Here is a 19,192-nt window from a genome sequence, read left to right as displayed (position 1 = left end):
AGACTATTGGAGTACGTTTATCCCAAAATTCTCGCATATGCAGATCGTATGCCGAACCAGAGCGAACTTACAGATTGCATTGCTTCAGATGAAGATTTTTCTTAAGGCAAAATTAAGTCAAATCTGCGATGTTTACATTTCTAGGGTGATATGTATTTCTATTAGAATTTTATGTTTTTCAGAAATGACTTGTAAGTGCCGTTTGGCGAAATATTAATGAAATCCCTTTTCTTTTAAAAAAAAAAAGTTTAGCCAAGTGATATGATAATGTGGAAAACTAATCTGTGAAGTCATTGTGGTAATTTTGGAACCTCATGTCGTGTCAGATTTTAAAAGTCTCACGCACTCAGGTGACTACGACTCATCAACTGGCACAATGGTGTCAGAAACACCATATGAATTCCGTTTGAGTGTTTTTTTTTCTGCTTCTTTCTTTGCTTTCTTTTTTAGTTATTTTCGGTCGTTTCTTTAATACCAAAAAAAAAAATTTGGAACCAATGTGTTACTCTAAGCTTAAAAATTAGTCCACTGAAAATCGACAATTGGTATAATAATAATTATAAACTCTTTAAAGAGTAAATTTCATTATACTTTAGAAATATAATAAATTACAAAGTGAACCATAAAAAATGTGGCAATTGACAAATTATCCATCAATTTATAGTTGTTAAGTCATGCCTTTGTTCCTAATTTAATGTCGGCTATGTTTGGCAAAATTGACTGAAATGAAGCTGAAACTGATAAGGTGGCTAAAATTGATTAGGTAGCAGCTGAAACTGTTAAGGTGCTGAAACTGATAAGCTAGCTGATTGCATAACCTGTTTGGTAATATTATTTATGACTGTAGCTGAAATATCTTTTTAGACTTAAAAATAAAAAGAAAATATCTTTTTAGGTGAAAAAAGATAAAAGAAATAATAATAATAAAAAATTTCAAAGATCACTCTGATCTCAGAAGCTATATTTTACTCCAACTCAATTTCAGTCAAATTTTGGACTTAAATTTTATTTAAGTTCCTCCACCAAACACCACTAATCATCTAAGGTGACTTAAAATTGTAGCACCTTATCATTTAAGTCACCTGAAATGCTTTCCCAAACAGAGTCGTCATCTCTCAGGATTGGACTGAAATAAACATCATCTCTGGGAACTTTCTTAGTTCAGTCCAGACTGAAAGGATAATAAGGGAGATTCCAAGCTAAAAAACTAGTAGATGACAAGATTCAAACCTTGAATCTTGAAATCACAAGATGGGTATCTTACAATTCACACCAAACAAACTTATTAGCAAAATAAAATAACGAAGAGTCGTGAGAGCTACTACACATACACTTGATATATATATATGCCCTATATATACTTTCAATGAAAAGTTGCCATATCATTGTTAGCCAAAAAAGAAAGAGGGAAAAATGGGGGGGGGGGGGTTTATTCCCACCAACCTGCAAACTGTAATATAGGTTTTGATTGCTAAGTAATGTATGTTGTTACTAAAAAAAATACGAATTTAAAATCGTTTGAACCTGCTTCGTTATTATTGCATATTACTTCCACCAACCTGCAAACTGTGATATAGGTTTTGATACTAATTAAATATATGTTGTTACTAGAAAAATTACAAATTTAAAATCGTCTGAACCTGCTTTGTTATAAATATAATTGAATATTTTAATTTATATAATATGTTTTACTTTCAATTTTAATTATCATATAATGGATTCAAATGTTTCCATTGTGTTAACAAATTTTATATTTCTTCACGATACAAAAAAAAAAATTAATGAGGGAATAAAATGTGGCACTAATGGCAAGCATGGGATTCGAACTCGGGACCTATTAGCCTGAAAATCGCTTTCATTATTGCTGCTGTAACCAAGTGAGCGAGATATTCACCATGCTAAAAATTGGATATATTAAATAATTATAGTATGCACATCCAATATTTGCAAACTGTAATAAAGTTTTGATTACTAATTAAACGTACGTTATTACTAGAAAAATTACAAACATAAAACCATTTGAACCTGCTTTGCTATTAATATAATAATTGATTTTTTTGTTTATATAAGCTGTTTTACTTTCGATTTTATTATCATATAATGGAATTGAAACAAGGTTATCAGGATCGTGATCCTACTTTGGATCGGTAAGGACATATAGGATCAGATCGTTGGATCGGATCATAAAATCATCAATCCTACAAAATAACTAAAATTTGATGAAATGTAATCTAAATATGTTTCGAATGATTTATAATTTGAGGAGAATAATCCTAAAAGTGCAAATTAGATTGTTAAAGCTAACATAGGGGTTTAATTATAAGATAATACTTATTATATTCCTATGAAATGATCCTATGATTCTATAGGATTGCTAGTGATCTTATACCGATTCCGACCGATCTTGAGCGATCCTATGAGCGATTCGGATCATTTGGTCATATTATGATCGTATGATTCTACTATCAGGATTGCGATTCTAACAATGTTGACTTCAAACGTTTGCTGGATTGGAAAGTTTGATGTTTGGGTCTAAACCGGAAGCTTAAATTCTTACTAATCTATTGTTGTTAAATATAGCATTTTGTCAAAATTAACAAATACAAATGCAATTTAAGCAAAAGTTTTATAACCTTTTTTTAATAAAATTTAAAAGTTTAAATACTTTTTTATTGTTTATTATAAGGCACAACAATTATCAATCTTGTCATATATACATACTAACTCTCGTTCAATTGTAAGCCTTTATAATTGAAGTTATGTTCTTTGACATTAACACATCTACTAAATTAAGATCAATTATTTTACCAAAAACCGAAATTATGCTCTGTAATATTATTATTATTATTAGATGACTTTTGTTATAAGACACTACCTATGTATTAATCTTGTAATATACAAATACCAAATCTCGATCGATTGTTTCACCTAAAATTGATATTATGTATAAATAAATACTTACAAACTAAGGAGTAACCCTCGAAATACTCTATACTACTGTATAACCACCCAATAATAACGACAAAAGCTTAAATCGAATGGTTAAAATTAAACATTGAAGGGTTAAAATTAAAAATCGAAGGGTTATAAAAAAAACGATTGAAATTCAAATAATAGTTATCGGTTACTAAAAAATGTCGCGTTATGTAAAAACAAATATGAATGAAGCAAAACGTTCATATAACATATTTATAATAAAAATTATAATTTTGATATTGTGTTACTTTTTGTAAGAAGATCTCTAACTATTCTTTGTTTTATGATCCTTTTTTCTAATCATGTAAGGAGATTAGTAAATTGTTTCATTAAACAATTCATTCACTACTCATCAGCATTAATAATATATGTGATCTTATTCTTTAATAGTGATATTAGACAATAGGTTATTGTTAGACATTTCAACGGATCTTTTATTATAAAGTTATAAATGCTTTTCATTATATTCTAATATAGAATTATAAAATAATTATCATCATATCACATAATTATATGTACTCGTCCATTCTATCTAATGGTGTAATATAGGTTTTGTTTATCAATTAAATGTATCATGTTACTATAAAATTTATAAACTTAAAATCGTTTGAACCTGCTTTGCTACTAATTTAACTGATCTTTTACATATTTTTTTTACAACAGCAACACTAAAAGCGTCTCCCTGACTTCAAACGACTATAAGTTTGTAATTTTTTAGCAACAGTACACATTTTAATAGTAATACAAACTTATATTATAGTTTGCAAAAGAAGGATTAAAATCATTTTTTTAAAAAAAATTGTAGTAATACTTTAGTCTTTTCTGGTTTAGAATTAAACAACAAGCTTTCCAGTCCATGATATGTTTGAAGTTCATTATATGATAATAAAAGTAAAAAGTATAACATGTGATTTTAAAAAAAAAAAAATCAATGATATTAATAACAAAATAGTTTCAAACAATTATAAGTTTGCAATTTTTTTAGTAACAATAATCATTTTAATAGTAATATAAATCTATATTATAGTTTGCAAAAAATGATGGTGTATCGTATAATTACTTAATGTCTCCACTTCTTGACATGGTGAATATCCACAATCTCGGTTACTACAACTACAATGAAAATGCGTTTATGACTATTAGGTCTCAGGTTCGAATGCCATGCATTTCGAATTTCAATCCCCATCAAAATGAATTTTTTTTTTTACATTTGCAGTAACATTTTATTCTTTTTAAAATTCATATTAGCACTTTAGTCTTTAAATATTGTTATCATGTTTACAACTATTTGATCTATGGATCTTACGATCCTATAATTCGTTCCTATTGATTAGATTCTCCTTGACTTTTAGATTAAAAGTATCATCTTGATCCTGACAACATTGTTTAGCATTACAAATATATGTTATCTTATTCCTTAACATGAATATTAGACAACATATTATTATTATCATTATCTCTTAAGTCAAACTAAAACCATGTTTTAACAACTTATTGCTTGAAAACACCAAAGTGCTACTATAATTTTGTAAAAGACTTAAGTAATAGTAAAATGTAAAAAAAATTATAAAAACATTTTTATAGGGAAAAAATGTAGGATCCCACGATCCAAAAGGACATGATCGATCCTGAACCTGCTGTTCTACAATGATTGAATGATCCTCCGATCGTATCCAACTAAAATTTTTTAAGTCTTGTAGACTTAAGTTTTATATTATTTAGATCGTAAGATATAGACTTCAAACCATTTGGAAAACCAATTATTGAAATTTATTATATTCCAACCTTTAGATATTATTATCGTGTTTACACCTATTTGACATATGGATCTTACGATAAGATCCTACCGATTAGATCCTCCTTAACTTTTAGATTAAAAGAAAGATGTTACCAATGTTTTGCGCTATTGAAAGATTATGTTATAACTTGTTAAAATGAATATAACATATTTAATGAAAAAAAGTACTTTCAGATAGTTATAATTGCTAGATTAGAACAACAAATATGTGGTATTTTAAAGGTTTTTGTAATGTATGGTAAAAGAGTACTAGGGACAGAGAGTGTATATCAATTGCATGGATATTAACATAACTAAACTGGTTAGATCAAAACCGGAAGCTTAAATTCTTACTAATCTATTACTAATAAATACAACATTTTGTCAAAATTAACAAATACAAATGCAATTTAAGCAAAAGTTTTATAACATTTTTATAATAAATCTTAATAGTTTAAATATTTTGTTCATTGTTTATTATAAGGCACCAAAATTATTTATCTTGTTATATACAAATACTAAAAGTGCTACTACAAAATAAAATAAAAAATCAAAAGAATGGGGAAGAGAAGGAAATGTGGAAGTAATAGCAAGCATGATATTCGAACGCGAGACCTCACAGCCATAAAAGCGCTTTCAAGTGTGCAATTGTAACCAAGTTAACAAGATATTCAACCATAATAACAAGTGGATAAATTAAATTGTTATAGTAAACACCACCGCTATTTGAAAACTATAATATAGGTTATGTTTACTATTTTAATATTTCATGTTACTAGAAAAATCACTAACATACATTCGTTTTAAATTTATAGGTTCGAAACCGAAAGCTTAAATTCTTAAATTTGTTACTAATAAAAGCAATATTTTGTGAAAATTAACAAATACAAATCCAATTTAAGCAAAAGTTTTACAACATGTTTATAATAACACTTAGTAACAGTTTAAATACTTTGTCTATTGTTTATTATAAGACACCATAATATTAATCTTGTTATATACAAATACTAAAAGTGCTACTACAAAATAAAATAAAAAAAAAAATAAAAATGGGGGAGGGAGGGGGAGGGGGAGGGGAGATATGAAAGTAATAGCAAGCATGAGATTCGAGCTCGAGACCTCACAAATATAAACGCGCTTTCAAGTTTGTAGTTGTAACCAAGTGAATGGGATATTCAACCGTGGTAAAAAGTGGATAAATTAAATACTTATAGAAAATAGCACCGTTATTTGCGAATTATAATATAGGTTATGTTTACTATTTTAATGTATAGTGTTACTAAAAAATCGCAAACTTACAAACGTTTCAAATTTATGTTTCAATTCTTTTATATATATAGAATATGTTTTAATTTAAATTTTAATGCCTCGAAAATCTTCTGGATTGAAAAGTTAATTTTTGGTTCTAAACAAGAAGCTTACTTTCTCACTAATTTGTTACTGTCATGTCATTGCGATTAATCCAGTGTCCATATTTTGTTACTAATCAATAATATTATGAATAAGATGAAACTGTCAAAACATTTGAATAAACGAATAATTCATAGTAGAAGATGGTGAAGATCAATAAGATGAAGGTAATATAAGAATAATCTGAAGAAAAAAAATTAATTTTTTTTTTAGTTTTAAACAAAGGATTACGACAAATCTAAACAAACAAAACTTCACAAAACAGATCTTTGAAACAAAGAACAAGAACAAATCATTTAAAACAAAATTTATCTCTCGAAAATTATTTATAATACAAAATGAAAATTTGAAGGTCGAAAACATACATATAATACAAAACAAAAATTTACAATGTAAAGAAAAATAATAACAAAATTAGATTTTTTGAACATTATAAAAAAATTTCATTATAGAAAAATAATTGAATTGAATAACATGAAGAAGATGAAAATATTAGAAGAGAGAGAAGAGAGAAAGACAAACCCAAAAAACATTACTACCAAAAAAATGAGAGCAAAGAGAATGGATTAGTTGGAAAATTAGGAGCATTAATTATTTCTTGAAAATACAAATCAGATTTGAAATTTAAAATCAACTTTCAATTGAAATTGAAATGAAAATTCTGAAAACACAAATTTGAGATCCAAACACCAATAAAATATGCTACATCACCGGTGTAGACATACACACACCAAGTGTATGTGTAGCCTTTACCGAAGAGTCATGGAGCAAGGATAGAAAAGAAAATCAATAGTGACCGGCAAAGAGAGTGCGAAGACAAGTTATTGCCAAAGGGTCCACAACAAAGGCTAGCAAATGGCTTCAAGTCTTCAACTGTCAAAGTGACAAGTGAATTGGTCCCAAAAGCATTTGTAGAATTAATCCATCTGTTACATTATACTAAAACAAAATTACAGGTGACACATGTCACTCTTTCAGTAAAAAATTTGGGCTTAAGTATTTTTGTAATGTATTTTGGGAAAAAGAAAAATTCCGTTGAAAAGAAGCTATCTTCTTTTAAATAAAAATCTTAAATGATATTTTTATATTACTCCTTCCGTCTCATAATATAGTGCTTACATACATCCCTTTTTTGGTGTTCCAAAATGCTATACCTATTTTCTTTTTTGTCAATTTATATGGACTAAATTATCCTTAATTTCTACACAAACTTTTCAAAATACCCATACTATTCTCTCAAAACATGTGACCCCATTTATTGCTTTACACCATTCCAAGGAACATTTATTGCCTTTTGATTTTATTTAAAGGAAAAAGAAAATAAATAACTAGTTTCAATACAAAAGTATAAAAAAGTACTTCATTAAATATATTTTTTTGGAAATCCTACCACTCATTCCATTTTCCTTAATTTCCGTGAAAAATGAGAAGTAAGCACTATATTATGGGACGGAGGGAGTATATTGTACTCGCTCAATATTTTCTATTCTGCTTATTTTCACCGTGCGTGTTTGTCAGTATATTTTTTTGACTTTAAACAACTTCCATTACATATTAATAAATGTTATATAGATTCAATATTAATAAAGTACTCATTGAAACAAATTGAACAAGACCAGACATGAGTATATTTTTCTTATATATTGATAATAATTTAAAAGATTACCTCTTATTATAAATAGTGTCAAGATTCAAGCGAGTGAGCAAACTAGAAAAATGCAGAAGGAGTATAAATTGATTTAGTTTAGATTTAATTCTGAAATATTCAAATTTATAAATTGAAAAAGCATACTTTGTCTGTTCAATAATAAGTTAAACACTTCTCACTTTTATGTGATACTTTTTTGAAACAGTTCAAGGCCGGTCCTGACATTTTAAGGGCCCTAGGCGAACTTTTATATGAGGCCCCTCCGCCTTTATGATAAAATAATACTTATGTACGTCATTTGTTGAGTTTATTATGGAGACACTCGCTAGTTCTCAAAGTATGATAACTATTAAAATGACTAAGCTAATTTTGTAGTGGTAAATATGTCCTCTTTAACTTTTTTTTAGGTTGTAATATTCACCAATATGTTGAGACGAATTCAGCAACGTATTACACATTTACATCTGATTTTGCATATTAGTTAGAAAAATAAGGTAAAACATGTGAAAAAAGTAGTTTCATTTTGAAAGTATTTAACTAAAAAAGTGGAGGAGAAGTCAAGATTACTGATCTCGTAATGATGATGAGTTTAGAAAAAAAAACACTAAAATGGACCAAAGAGAAAAAAAAAAAACCCTCTCTATTATAATGAACATAGTTGATGCAAGCTTCTTGAACCTTGTCTGAAACCTAAGACTACCCCATATCTCTTGTACAGGGTAATTATCATTCACTAAAAAACGGAGAGCTTGATCTCTTTTTGGCCATTGTAGTTCCATAATTATCGTGACAAAAATTATTAAAAGAGACGGTCTAATTTTAATATAAAAGTAGACCTAGTCACTAAATAAATTAAACTAGTGACCGAAAGAAATTAACCTAGTTACTATTGAGCTTATTCTATTTTTAATATTGGATTTACCATTGCCTAATTTTAATTTAAAAGTAGGCGGTCTCTTACAAGACGAACTCTTATCGTGATTTTAAAGGAAAATTAGACTACTCAATAGAATTTGATTGGTGAAAATTAAAGTTGCACTTTCTACCTAATTTTCCAATGCCAATCACTACAGAAAAGGAGAAGCATTAAAAAAATTAATGGCACAATAATATTTCACATTTTACGAAACATTGAAACTTTGTGGTTTTGTGTTGCATTTACTCCATCTACATGTAATTAATTAGGAGCACAAACAACCTAAGATTAATTAAAACGCAACGGTAAAATCTTTGGGCCCCCATTGCTCCATGGGCCCTAGGCCACGACACCTCCCGCCTACCCTCAGGGTCGGCACTGGAAACAACTATTTTTTCATCTATTTTATAATGGAGGAAATATATCATATATCTAGTTAAGTTCTGACTAACCTCTAGTTAAACATAAATAACAAAATAATTAATTCACATGTTGACACATGTATGCAAGACGTCATCCAAAACAAAAAACAACTAAGACACCAAACAAATAAAACAACCTAAGGAGGGACAAACTGTGGCAAAGCCACAACACTGCAATCCTCTTTTATAATACGACTAAGCTCTACCGGAATATTTATCTAGAATAAAAATACTACTATTATGTTACTTTTTTTTAAGGTAAGATAAATGAGACTCACTCGAGGAAGGATAATGGGAAATCCTCAAATGAGTCATGAGATTTAAGCAGACCTCAAAAATATGAGGTGGAAAGTGATGCCACTATTCCACCACCTCAACCTCATGTAACATGTTACATGTTTATTTGTTCATGTTATATTTACTGTTGTAGGTATAAGAGCATGAGCAATGGCTAGGTCTTGGGTTGGTATAGGAAATAGTAAAACTAGCTTTGGTTGGTTTTATTGTTGGGGCACTTGGCCCTTTGGACTGGTTGGTCTTGATTTCCAGACCATATGAGCATGGGATGGAGTGCACAAGAGGTATCATGGTGTGACGCGTGGCAAAGGAGCTCTGAAAAAAAAATGGTGGCCCAGCTCAAAACGCAGCACTGTGAAGGAAAGGAAGAAAGATAAACCGAGCAAAACCATTAAAACGCTGCTTTTAATCAACACGCTGGCCCAAGCTCCTTAATTGCTGTCAGTGGCCCTGACGCGCGTCAGAGGCCCACTGAACAGCGAATTAAGGCGCGCCACGTGTATTGTGCAGGCTGCTTTTGTAACGCTTCTTTTTTTGCTATTTCCAACGGTTATTTTGTAACGTTAATATTTTTGTAACGTTAATAAAAAAAATTCAGCTTATTATTTTTTTAAAAAAATTACACCAACGGCTATAAAATTTTTTTATCTATAAATTGAGTCCAAATTTCATACTCCCTCCGTCCCATAATATAAGTCCTGATTCTATTTTTACGCGGGAATTAAGGTAAAGTAGAATCTTGTTTTATTTTGGATAAAAATATTCATTTTTATTGGGAAACACTTACATTATTATATCTTTGTAACAAAAAATAAAAACTGAACATTAATGTTGCATGGTTTAATGTGTAGAGGAGTTTAATAGGGTAGAAGATTCCAATTTATCATTAATTATAGTGCATTGGAAGCTGAAATTATGAGGGCATTTTGAGAATAAAATTATTTTCATGAGGGTATTTTGGGCATAATTATTGATTGAAAATAGAAATAGGACTTATATTTTGGGACACCTTATAAGGAAACAAGACTTATATTATGGGACAGAGGGAGTATATTTTACCAAAATTCTTTCCAACTCATTTTTTTCTAATTACTCTCTCCCACCTAATATTACTTATACTAAGCCAATATTATGGATTCAAATAATCCTAATTACTCCCAAACTAATCCAAACCACCCACAAAATTCCCAAAATAATTTTCAAATCGATCCAAGTGTGCTACAAAATCCGGAATTTCAAAGAATGTTTATGTTTTTTCAAAGCCAATGGAATAACCAAAATTCTCAACAAGTTACACAAGAATCTCCACAAAGTTCTAATCATCTATCCCAACAACAAGTTGAACCATCTTTTCCTATATCCCAACATATTTCACAACAACATGAACAACCTAACAAAAAGGACGATGTAAACGAAATCTATTCGCAAGAAATTCAAAACACTCCTTCTTAAAAAAAAGTCACAACACCAAAGTTTCCATGGAGTGCAGATGAAGATCATGCACTCATTTCGGCATATCTAGAGTGCGGAGGAGATGTGTTGAAGGGAACCGACCAAAATGGTGACGGTTTTTGGGGTTCGGTATTTGAGAAGGTTGAAGAGTCACGACGACTCAATCCAACTTTACGCTCAAGGACATTCAGAGCTATTACTAGTCGTTGGAAAAAAATCAACAGAGATGTGAATACATGGGTCGGGATATATACCGAGGCGAAAAGGAAGAAGGGTTCCGGCTGCAATAACGAAGACGTCCTGACTGAAGCCCGTGAGATGTGGATAAAAGTTCATGGGCCTCGATTTACATTGGAGCATGCATGGAATGTTCTGAAACACTACGACAAATGGACATATGGCACCCAATTGAGCGGCGGGAGCTCAAAACGGTCTGGTCCAGATGAAGGTGTGAGCTCAAAACGTCCTGACGGCGTCAAGAAAGTTAAGAGTAGGAGAAAAGCCCCAATATCCAGTTCTACATCTCCATCCTCTTTGGAAATTACGACGAGGAGGATTAGTGTGGGAGAGGACTTACTTGAGTATCAAAAGGAGCGTGATGCCTTGAGAGAATCAACAAAAGAGGAAGATAGAAAGTTCAAAATTTGGAATATATTAATGGCTAAGTCTTCTCTTGATCCGGATGAGAGAGAGATGTATGAAAAACTTAAGCTACAATTTAAGGACAAATATGTTTAGTTAGTGTTCATGTTTTTAATTGTTATATTTTGCAATTTAGTTGTATCGTAATTTTTAATTATGAATATGTATGTGTCATAACGTTTCATTATGAATGTATCATTATCATTATCATTATCGTTATCATTATCGTTATTATTATTATTATCATTATTATTATTATTATTCATTATCATTATTATTATTATTATTATTATTATTATTATTATTATTATTATTATTATTATTATTATTATTATTGCATTGAATTGTCTAATCACCTGATATTAAATTATGTCACAAATAGTATTGCATTGAATTGTCAACTCACCTGACTTTGAATAGTATGATGCATAGTGCCGCATTGAATTGTCTACTCCTACATTGCATTGAATTGTCTGATCCTATATTGCATTGATATGTCTAATCTGTAAATGAATTACTGTTATTGTACATATGATGGATTTTTCCTATATAATAGAGCATAACTTCAACAATAAAATCACAACTCCATTCACTTTTCCTCTCAATTTTTTTTTCTAGAAAGCACACTTCAATCACTATCTCAAAATGAACTATGATTCAAGTTCTTCTAGTTCAGGTTCTGAGTTTTTTAATAATGGTTCAAGATTACATAGAATGGAGTCAGTCCGTTGATGCTGAGCAACAAAATGAAGAAGAAATTGTACCCGCACTAGAAATTTTGTGCGTAGGGAACGTGAGGAAGCTCATGAAAGATTGTTTCATGATTATTTCAGCAACGAACCTCTATACCCCGAGAATATTTTTCGTCGTAGGTTTCGTATGCATAAGCATGTTTTCCTTCGTATTGTCGAAGGTGTAACGATTCAAGATGCTAAATTCTTTGTGCAAAAACCAGATGCTACTGGAAGAATGGGGGCATCTAAACTACAAAAATGCACAGCGGCTATCAGGATGTTGGCATATGGTTCATCCTCTGATGCTGTTGACGAGTACCTGAAAATTGCTTCAAGTACCGCTAGAGAGTGCCTTCTTCATTTTGTCGAAGCGGTTGTTGCTAGATTTGGAGATGAATACTTGAGGAAGGCAAATGCAAATGACATTGAGCGTCTCCTACATGAAGGCGAGCGTCGTGGCTTCCCAGGCATGATGGGAAGCATCGATTGCATGCACTGGAACTGGAAGAATTGTCCTCGGGGCTGGAAAGGAATGTATCAAGGAAGAAGCAAAACAACAACCATAATCTTAGAAGCGGTTGCTTCAAGTGACTTATGGATATGGCATGCTTTTTTTGGCACCCGGGTTCATGCAATGATATAAACGTATCGTGGAGGTCTCCCGTCTTTGATGATGTCCTACAAGGAAGAGCCCCAGAGGTCAACTTCTCAGTGAACGGGACAACTTATAACATGGGTTACTATCTTACTGATGGCATCTACCCGAGATGGTCAACATTCATCCCCGCAATAAAGCTCCCCCAAACCCCCAAACAAAGACTATTCACACAACATCAAGAAGCTGTTAGAAAAGATGTAGAGCGTGCATTTGGAGTATTGCAAGCTAGATTTGCAATCATTCGTAAACCCGCTCTCGCGTGGATAAAGACATATTGTGGAAAATAATCATGGCATGTATCATCATGCACAATATGATTGTTGAAGATGAGCGTGATACTTATCAAAATTACCGAGATCCAAACGAATATGATCAGCTTCAAACTCAAAATAACGAGGGGTTGTCTAACCAAGTCGGAGAAACTCATTCGTTGTGCACAACGGAAGACTCGATGCGCGAAATTTAGGTGCATACATGGAGAGAAGATCTGAGATGCGAGATGCGGAAACTCACATCTCACTAAAAAATAACTTGGTTGAACACATATGGCGTAAGTTTGGGCCTAATCGTCAAGTTGATTAACTACTTTATTTAATTAATTATGGTTTAAGTTAATTTCAAATTTCATGTATTTGTGTGTGTTAAATTATCTATCTTAGCTTTATGTATCAATCTATCATGTATTTGTGTTTTAAATTATCTATGTTTATGTATCAGATTTCATGTATGTGTGTTTTTTAATTATCTATCTTATGTAATGTGTTCGTTTTTTTAAATTTATAATGTCAAGTTAACGTAATTTAATTTAAAGTAAGCTAATTAACACATATTTACTATAATCTCAAGTTAACGCTAATTTAATTTAACGTAAGCTAATTAGCTTGTAACGTAATTTAATTTCGTAATTAATTTAACGTAAGCTAATTAGCTCGTAATTAATTTAACGTAAGCTAATTAGCTCGTAATTAATTTAACGTAGTCTAATAAGCTTTTATTAATTTAAATCATCTATTTCATATAAAAAAAAATAAACATTGAATATGGTGGGGTTTGGTAAAAGTAGGAGAGAGAGTATAGGGTGGGGTTTGGTAAAAGTAAGAAAGAGAAATAGAAAAACCAAGTAAGACCAACCAAGCCATTGTGACGAAAAAAAGATGAGTTAGTTGGAGTTTTAGTGGGATGTGAGGTGTAAGAAGGAGGGAAGGAGAGAGAAAGAAAAAAGCTCCAAGACCAACCAAGACCAACCTAGCCATTGCTCATGCTCTAAAGTCAATGAGTGTCGTATATTAATCTACAAATATTTTATTGTATTTTATACAAATGTTAGATGTTGTATTTTCAAACACTAAGATTTATCAAAATGTCCCTAATATATGAAATAAAAACTTTTCAAGATTGGCCAGCTCTCATCAAAAAGTATGATATTATTCTGTTGAGGACATTGAGTTGTCGGATAATGGTGAGAGATGCACTTGACTTGGAAATTTCATACAAAGCAAAATTGTAGAAAAATCAATTTAGAGGTTTTGTGATTCGTCCCTATAAGACAATGACATTTGGATGACTGTATAATCCAACACTAGCGAAAGAAGCAAGCGAGCAAGAAAGCTCTATCTACAAACAATTATTGAACACTAGTCTTATATGCAAACGATATGTGTGAAAATAGATAAAAAGTTCAAATACGTAATAATATGTACAAAAAATTATTTACAAAATTCATTGTAATTTTTTTGTTTTTGAAAGAACCAATAATTTGAAGAATTTGTAATTTTCTTACTTAGGATTGAGGATATAATGGTAAAAAAAGGTGGATCTCAAGTCCTTCCTCTTTCAATAGATAATACTAGAATTTTTTGCACGTGATGCGTGCTTGAATTATTTTCGAACATAAACTCAATTTTCTTCGGCATAAGAGTCAAAATTTGAATATTAGACATACAAAGTAATTGGTTTTAGTTGCAAAATTTGATTGGTTTAGTTTCTGTCACTTAAGTCTCTCACCATTCTTTTTGTTTTTTTTTTTACTTTTCAAAATTAAGTTCTATGAATAAAATAGAATTTTTTTTGAATTTATTTATGATTTCTAATATTATAAATTTTTAGTTTATTTTCGAATTAAGTACAGTACTTCATAAATTGTAAAGAAAGTAGACACTTTGATTTCAAGTCAATTTTTTCATAGGTTGTAGTTTGTAAGTGAATTTTTAAGTTTTTGTAAAGTTTCCTCATTTTAGTGATTTGCATAACGTAAATTATGCAATTTTATAATTTTAGTTGACTTGTGAGTGATTATTATAATTATATTTTTGATATTTTTGTTTGAAGCTCCCTTTGATTTGTCAGTGAATTTGTAATTTAGAATGGAAAGAGGGTAAGATAGTCTCTTTATTCGGGGACACCATAGCTCCCCCCTTCCCTTATATAATAGAGATAGATTTGGAGTTTCGACACAAACAAATAATTAAAATAGTAACTTTTTTTGTTAATTTTATAACGTGGTTATTTTGTACTAATTGCTATTGAAATTGATAGCAGAAAATATTTCAATAAATACTTCTTGTAGTTCTGAAGTGTTTAGATGAACAATTTTTCAAAATTCGGTATGAGTATCAAGGAAATCTTTAGTCGGTACTATAACCACTTTAATTGATATTTTAGGATGCAAAAAAAGTGTTATAATAATACCAATTTATTATATCTATACCACTTTCGTCCCATAATATAAGTCATGTTTCCTTTTGCACAATCTCGAATACATACCTTTGACCTTCGATATCTTCATTTTCGTATTACTTCCTCTGGTTCAAATTACTTGTTACATTTTGAAAATTTCACTATTCATCTATGAGGTTTAACTATGCATTATTTACTATTCGATACAATCAAAAATTATAATGTAATATGTGGTTGGATTCGTCTTAATGTATATTTTTATAAAATTAATTTTTTATACTTTACTCTGATACACGATTAAAGATATTAATAGTCAAAGTAATACATCGACAAGCGTGAAAGCCAAAGTGTAGCGAGTAAAAAGAAACGGATGAAGTAATAGAAGATATAACGAATTGATATTAATACGAAAGTACATATTAAGGTGAATCTAACAAGATGCCACATGAGTATATTTTTTGGTATATACTTCCTCCGTTTCTAAATAAGTGCAACATTTGCATAGTGTTTACTATTCACACTTTAAACTTTAATTAGCTTCGGTGATTTACATTTTAGGAAAAACATAGTCATGTGGGATCTTGTTAGATTCGTCCGAATATGAATTTTTTTAATATCAACTTTTTATAATTTTTACTTATTGATAATTGAAGATATTAATGGTTAAAATGATGCATTGGCAAACGTGAAAACAAGAAATGTTGCACTTATTTAGAAACGGAGGAAGTATTAATAAGAATATTTGGTTAAAAATTTTAAAGTTTGACTCCCAAAATAGATTCAGGACTTATATTATGGGGGGGTAATATATTAAAAGGTGTTCCTAAACAAGGAATTGTGTCAACGTGGCGCTATCCCTTGAACGTTTACTTCATGTACTCCACATACAATAAAAAATTAGAAAATGCATGGTATAAGATTTGATCACATGACTTCAAGCTGCTTGTATACTAAATTATTAACCACTGAACCAAGTAATGTTTGGTGTTACAATTTTAAAGTAAATTCAAAAAACTAGTTACTTTGCTAAAATAAGATTTGAGGCTATGTTTGTTCTATTTTCAGGAAAATAATCGTTCCCATTTTCGTTGTTTGGTTAGACAAGGGATTCAAAAAGGATCGTAGGAATAGAGAGAGAATGTTAGATAGAGAAAGAGAGAGAGAGTGAGAGGGAGCGTAAGTGAGCCTTGAGGGTTCTTGAAAATGGCAGCCATGGCAACCGGAGAACAGTGAAGCGAAGATTACCAACAAAAAAACATCCCCACCAAGCCATCAAAACAACCTTTATCTAATTTCTTCCCCAAAACTCAACCAAAAAAGATATAGCTACAATTTTTCACATATTTGGCCCCATCACCAATATTTCCATTCCTTCCCAGCCTCATCCAAACTGAAAATTTTGCTTTGCTTTCATTAAATTCATGGGAGCTCACTCCTTTTACCATGCAATTCCTGGCGAAAATGGCAAGAAAATGGATAGTAAACCCATCAAGGTAGAGCATGCAAGGAGTACTGATTCAAAATCCCTAATCGTAGCCCATCCCCAGATCTCACTCAACCAAAATCCTCAGCCAAAAAAACCACCATATATTAGCCTGAATTCAATAAGAGACCACATGTCGTACAAGGAAGTATCCATCCAAAACTAGAATCTCCCGCCCCAACATAGCAAACACCATAAATCAATCCCTCAACCTAACCCAAATAACAACACAAAAAACACTATCAACCCTATCCCCCATCATAACTCGAAAACTTCCCCCAACCATATCCACCACATTCAACAGGAAATTGAACCCAAACCACACTTCATCAAATTCATACCTAGTCGTGCTAGAATAATGAGTAGCAGAATCCTTGATGATGAAGTGGAACGAGCTCGTGAAGAGGTGGAAGTGGATTCTTCAGATACTGAGCATGCTAGAATTATCAAAGGTGCAAAGGATCGAGATAGAGCAGATTTCCTCAATAGAACTTTAATATGAGTAGCATACTCCTCTCTCTCAGTTGAAACAATCCTAAACCATAACCTAGCTGAAGGAGTAAATGGACTCAAAATATCCACCATGGGGGGTCCCATGCACCTCGTCACCTTTGAAACTCAAGAGGATCAGAAAGCACTGGTGGATAGCCAACGGTCATTACGATGGTATAGAGATCAAAGGAATTTTAACAACAAAGTTGCGACGAAATGGAGAGAAATATGGCTTAATGTTTATCGTGTCCCCATTGATGCATGGACATATTATAACTTTCATATGATAGTATGTGTATTTGGGAAGGTCATTTCAATCGATCATTCCTCTTTTGGTCACGCAAAAATTATTGTCCACACATACCATCTCTTCAAAATTAACTGTAAAATGGGACTTGATGTAGAGGAGGTCAGATTAACAATATTCATATGGCAAGGTGGGTCAAATATGTTGACTAATGCCTTGATTAAGATTTCAAATGAAAAGTATAGTATTAAAATCCAATCATCTGATGATAATGGTGATGATGATGATGACGATAGCAATGCAGTCCATGGTGATCCTCCTCAAACGTCACACATATTATGGAAAATAAGATGATGAGCTCAATAAATTGGGAAAATTTGACAAATCTCGATGGGCTCAGCACAAGCCCACACAAGAGAAGAGTATGACCACACACAAGCCCAATGGGGTTCCATCCTAAAACCATATGGTGATAGGTGGAGTAACCCATTAGCTTATATATTAGTCATATACTTTCATTTCTTCCAATGTGGGACACATGTGGATTACACTCTCAACACTCCTCCTCACATGTGTGCCACCTTTAAACTTGCAATTGGATAGGTCACATACACCTCGTTGGCCCTACTTGGGTTTTCAACATGAGGTCAACAACAAGCCCCTACTTGGGACACAATTCCTGTTGGGCAACATGCTCCAAACAGATCAAACCTTCCATCTTGCATTCAATGCGCCACATACTCTGGGCCGGGATCGTCCGCTCTGATACCATGACAAATCTCGATGAACTCAGCACAAGCCCACACAAGAGAAGAGTATGACCACACACAAGCCCTATGGGGTTCCATCCTAAAACCATATGGTGATAGGTGGAGTAACCCATTAGCTTATATATTAGTCATATACTTTCATTTCTTCCAATGTGGGACACATGTGGATTACACTCTCAACAGAATTTCATAAAACTACCTTTTATAATCAAAAAATTTCAAAAAACTACCTTTTAAAAATTTTCTTTCAAAAAACTACCTTATGTAACAAATTTGTTTCAATGTACTACCATTTTATCATAAATAAGGTTTAATCACCAATGATTAAGTCATCGTAAATTGTTTTTCTTTTTTCCCCTCTCGTTTCTATCTTCTTTTCTCGCTGCCCGTCGGCAACAACACTTACGGTGACTGTCATTTATTGATTAGTATTAAATATAAACATAAAATGGTAGTATATTGAAAGAAATTTGTTATATAAGGTAGTTTATTGAAAGAAAAATTTTAAAAGGTAGTTGGTTATAAAAGGTAGTTTTTTGAAATTTTCCCTGATGTTATCGTTAATGTTAATGATGATGGTGAGCAATAAGGA

At 31.3% G+C, this 19,192-nt stretch overlaps 1 protein-coding gene across 1 annotated transcript; it reads left to right on the top strand.

Moving 5' to 3' along the window:
- The first annotated feature begins 11,216 nt into the window (after nucleotides 1-11,216).
- Nucleotides 11,217-12,917, top strand: LOC104907389 (uncharacterized). Its single transcript, XM_010696312.3, has 2 exons — nucleotides 11,217-11,593; nucleotides 12,374-12,917. The coding sequence occupies exons 1-2, from the start codon at nucleotides 11,217-11,219 to the stop codon at nucleotides 12,915-12,917; spliced, it is 921 nt and encodes a 306-aa protein (XP_010694614.3).
- Nucleotides 12,918-19,192: the final 6,275 nt, after the last annotated feature.

Source organism: Beta vulgaris, chromosome 6, assembly GCF_026745355.1.
Source record: "Beta vulgaris subsp. vulgaris cultivar EL10 chromosome 6, EL10.2, whole genome shotgun sequence".
In the NCBI taxonomy this organism is placed as follows: Eukaryota; Viridiplantae; Streptophyta; class Magnoliopsida; order Caryophyllales; family Amaranthaceae; genus Beta; species Beta vulgaris.
This window is presented reverse-complemented; position numbering and strand designations above follow the sequence as displayed.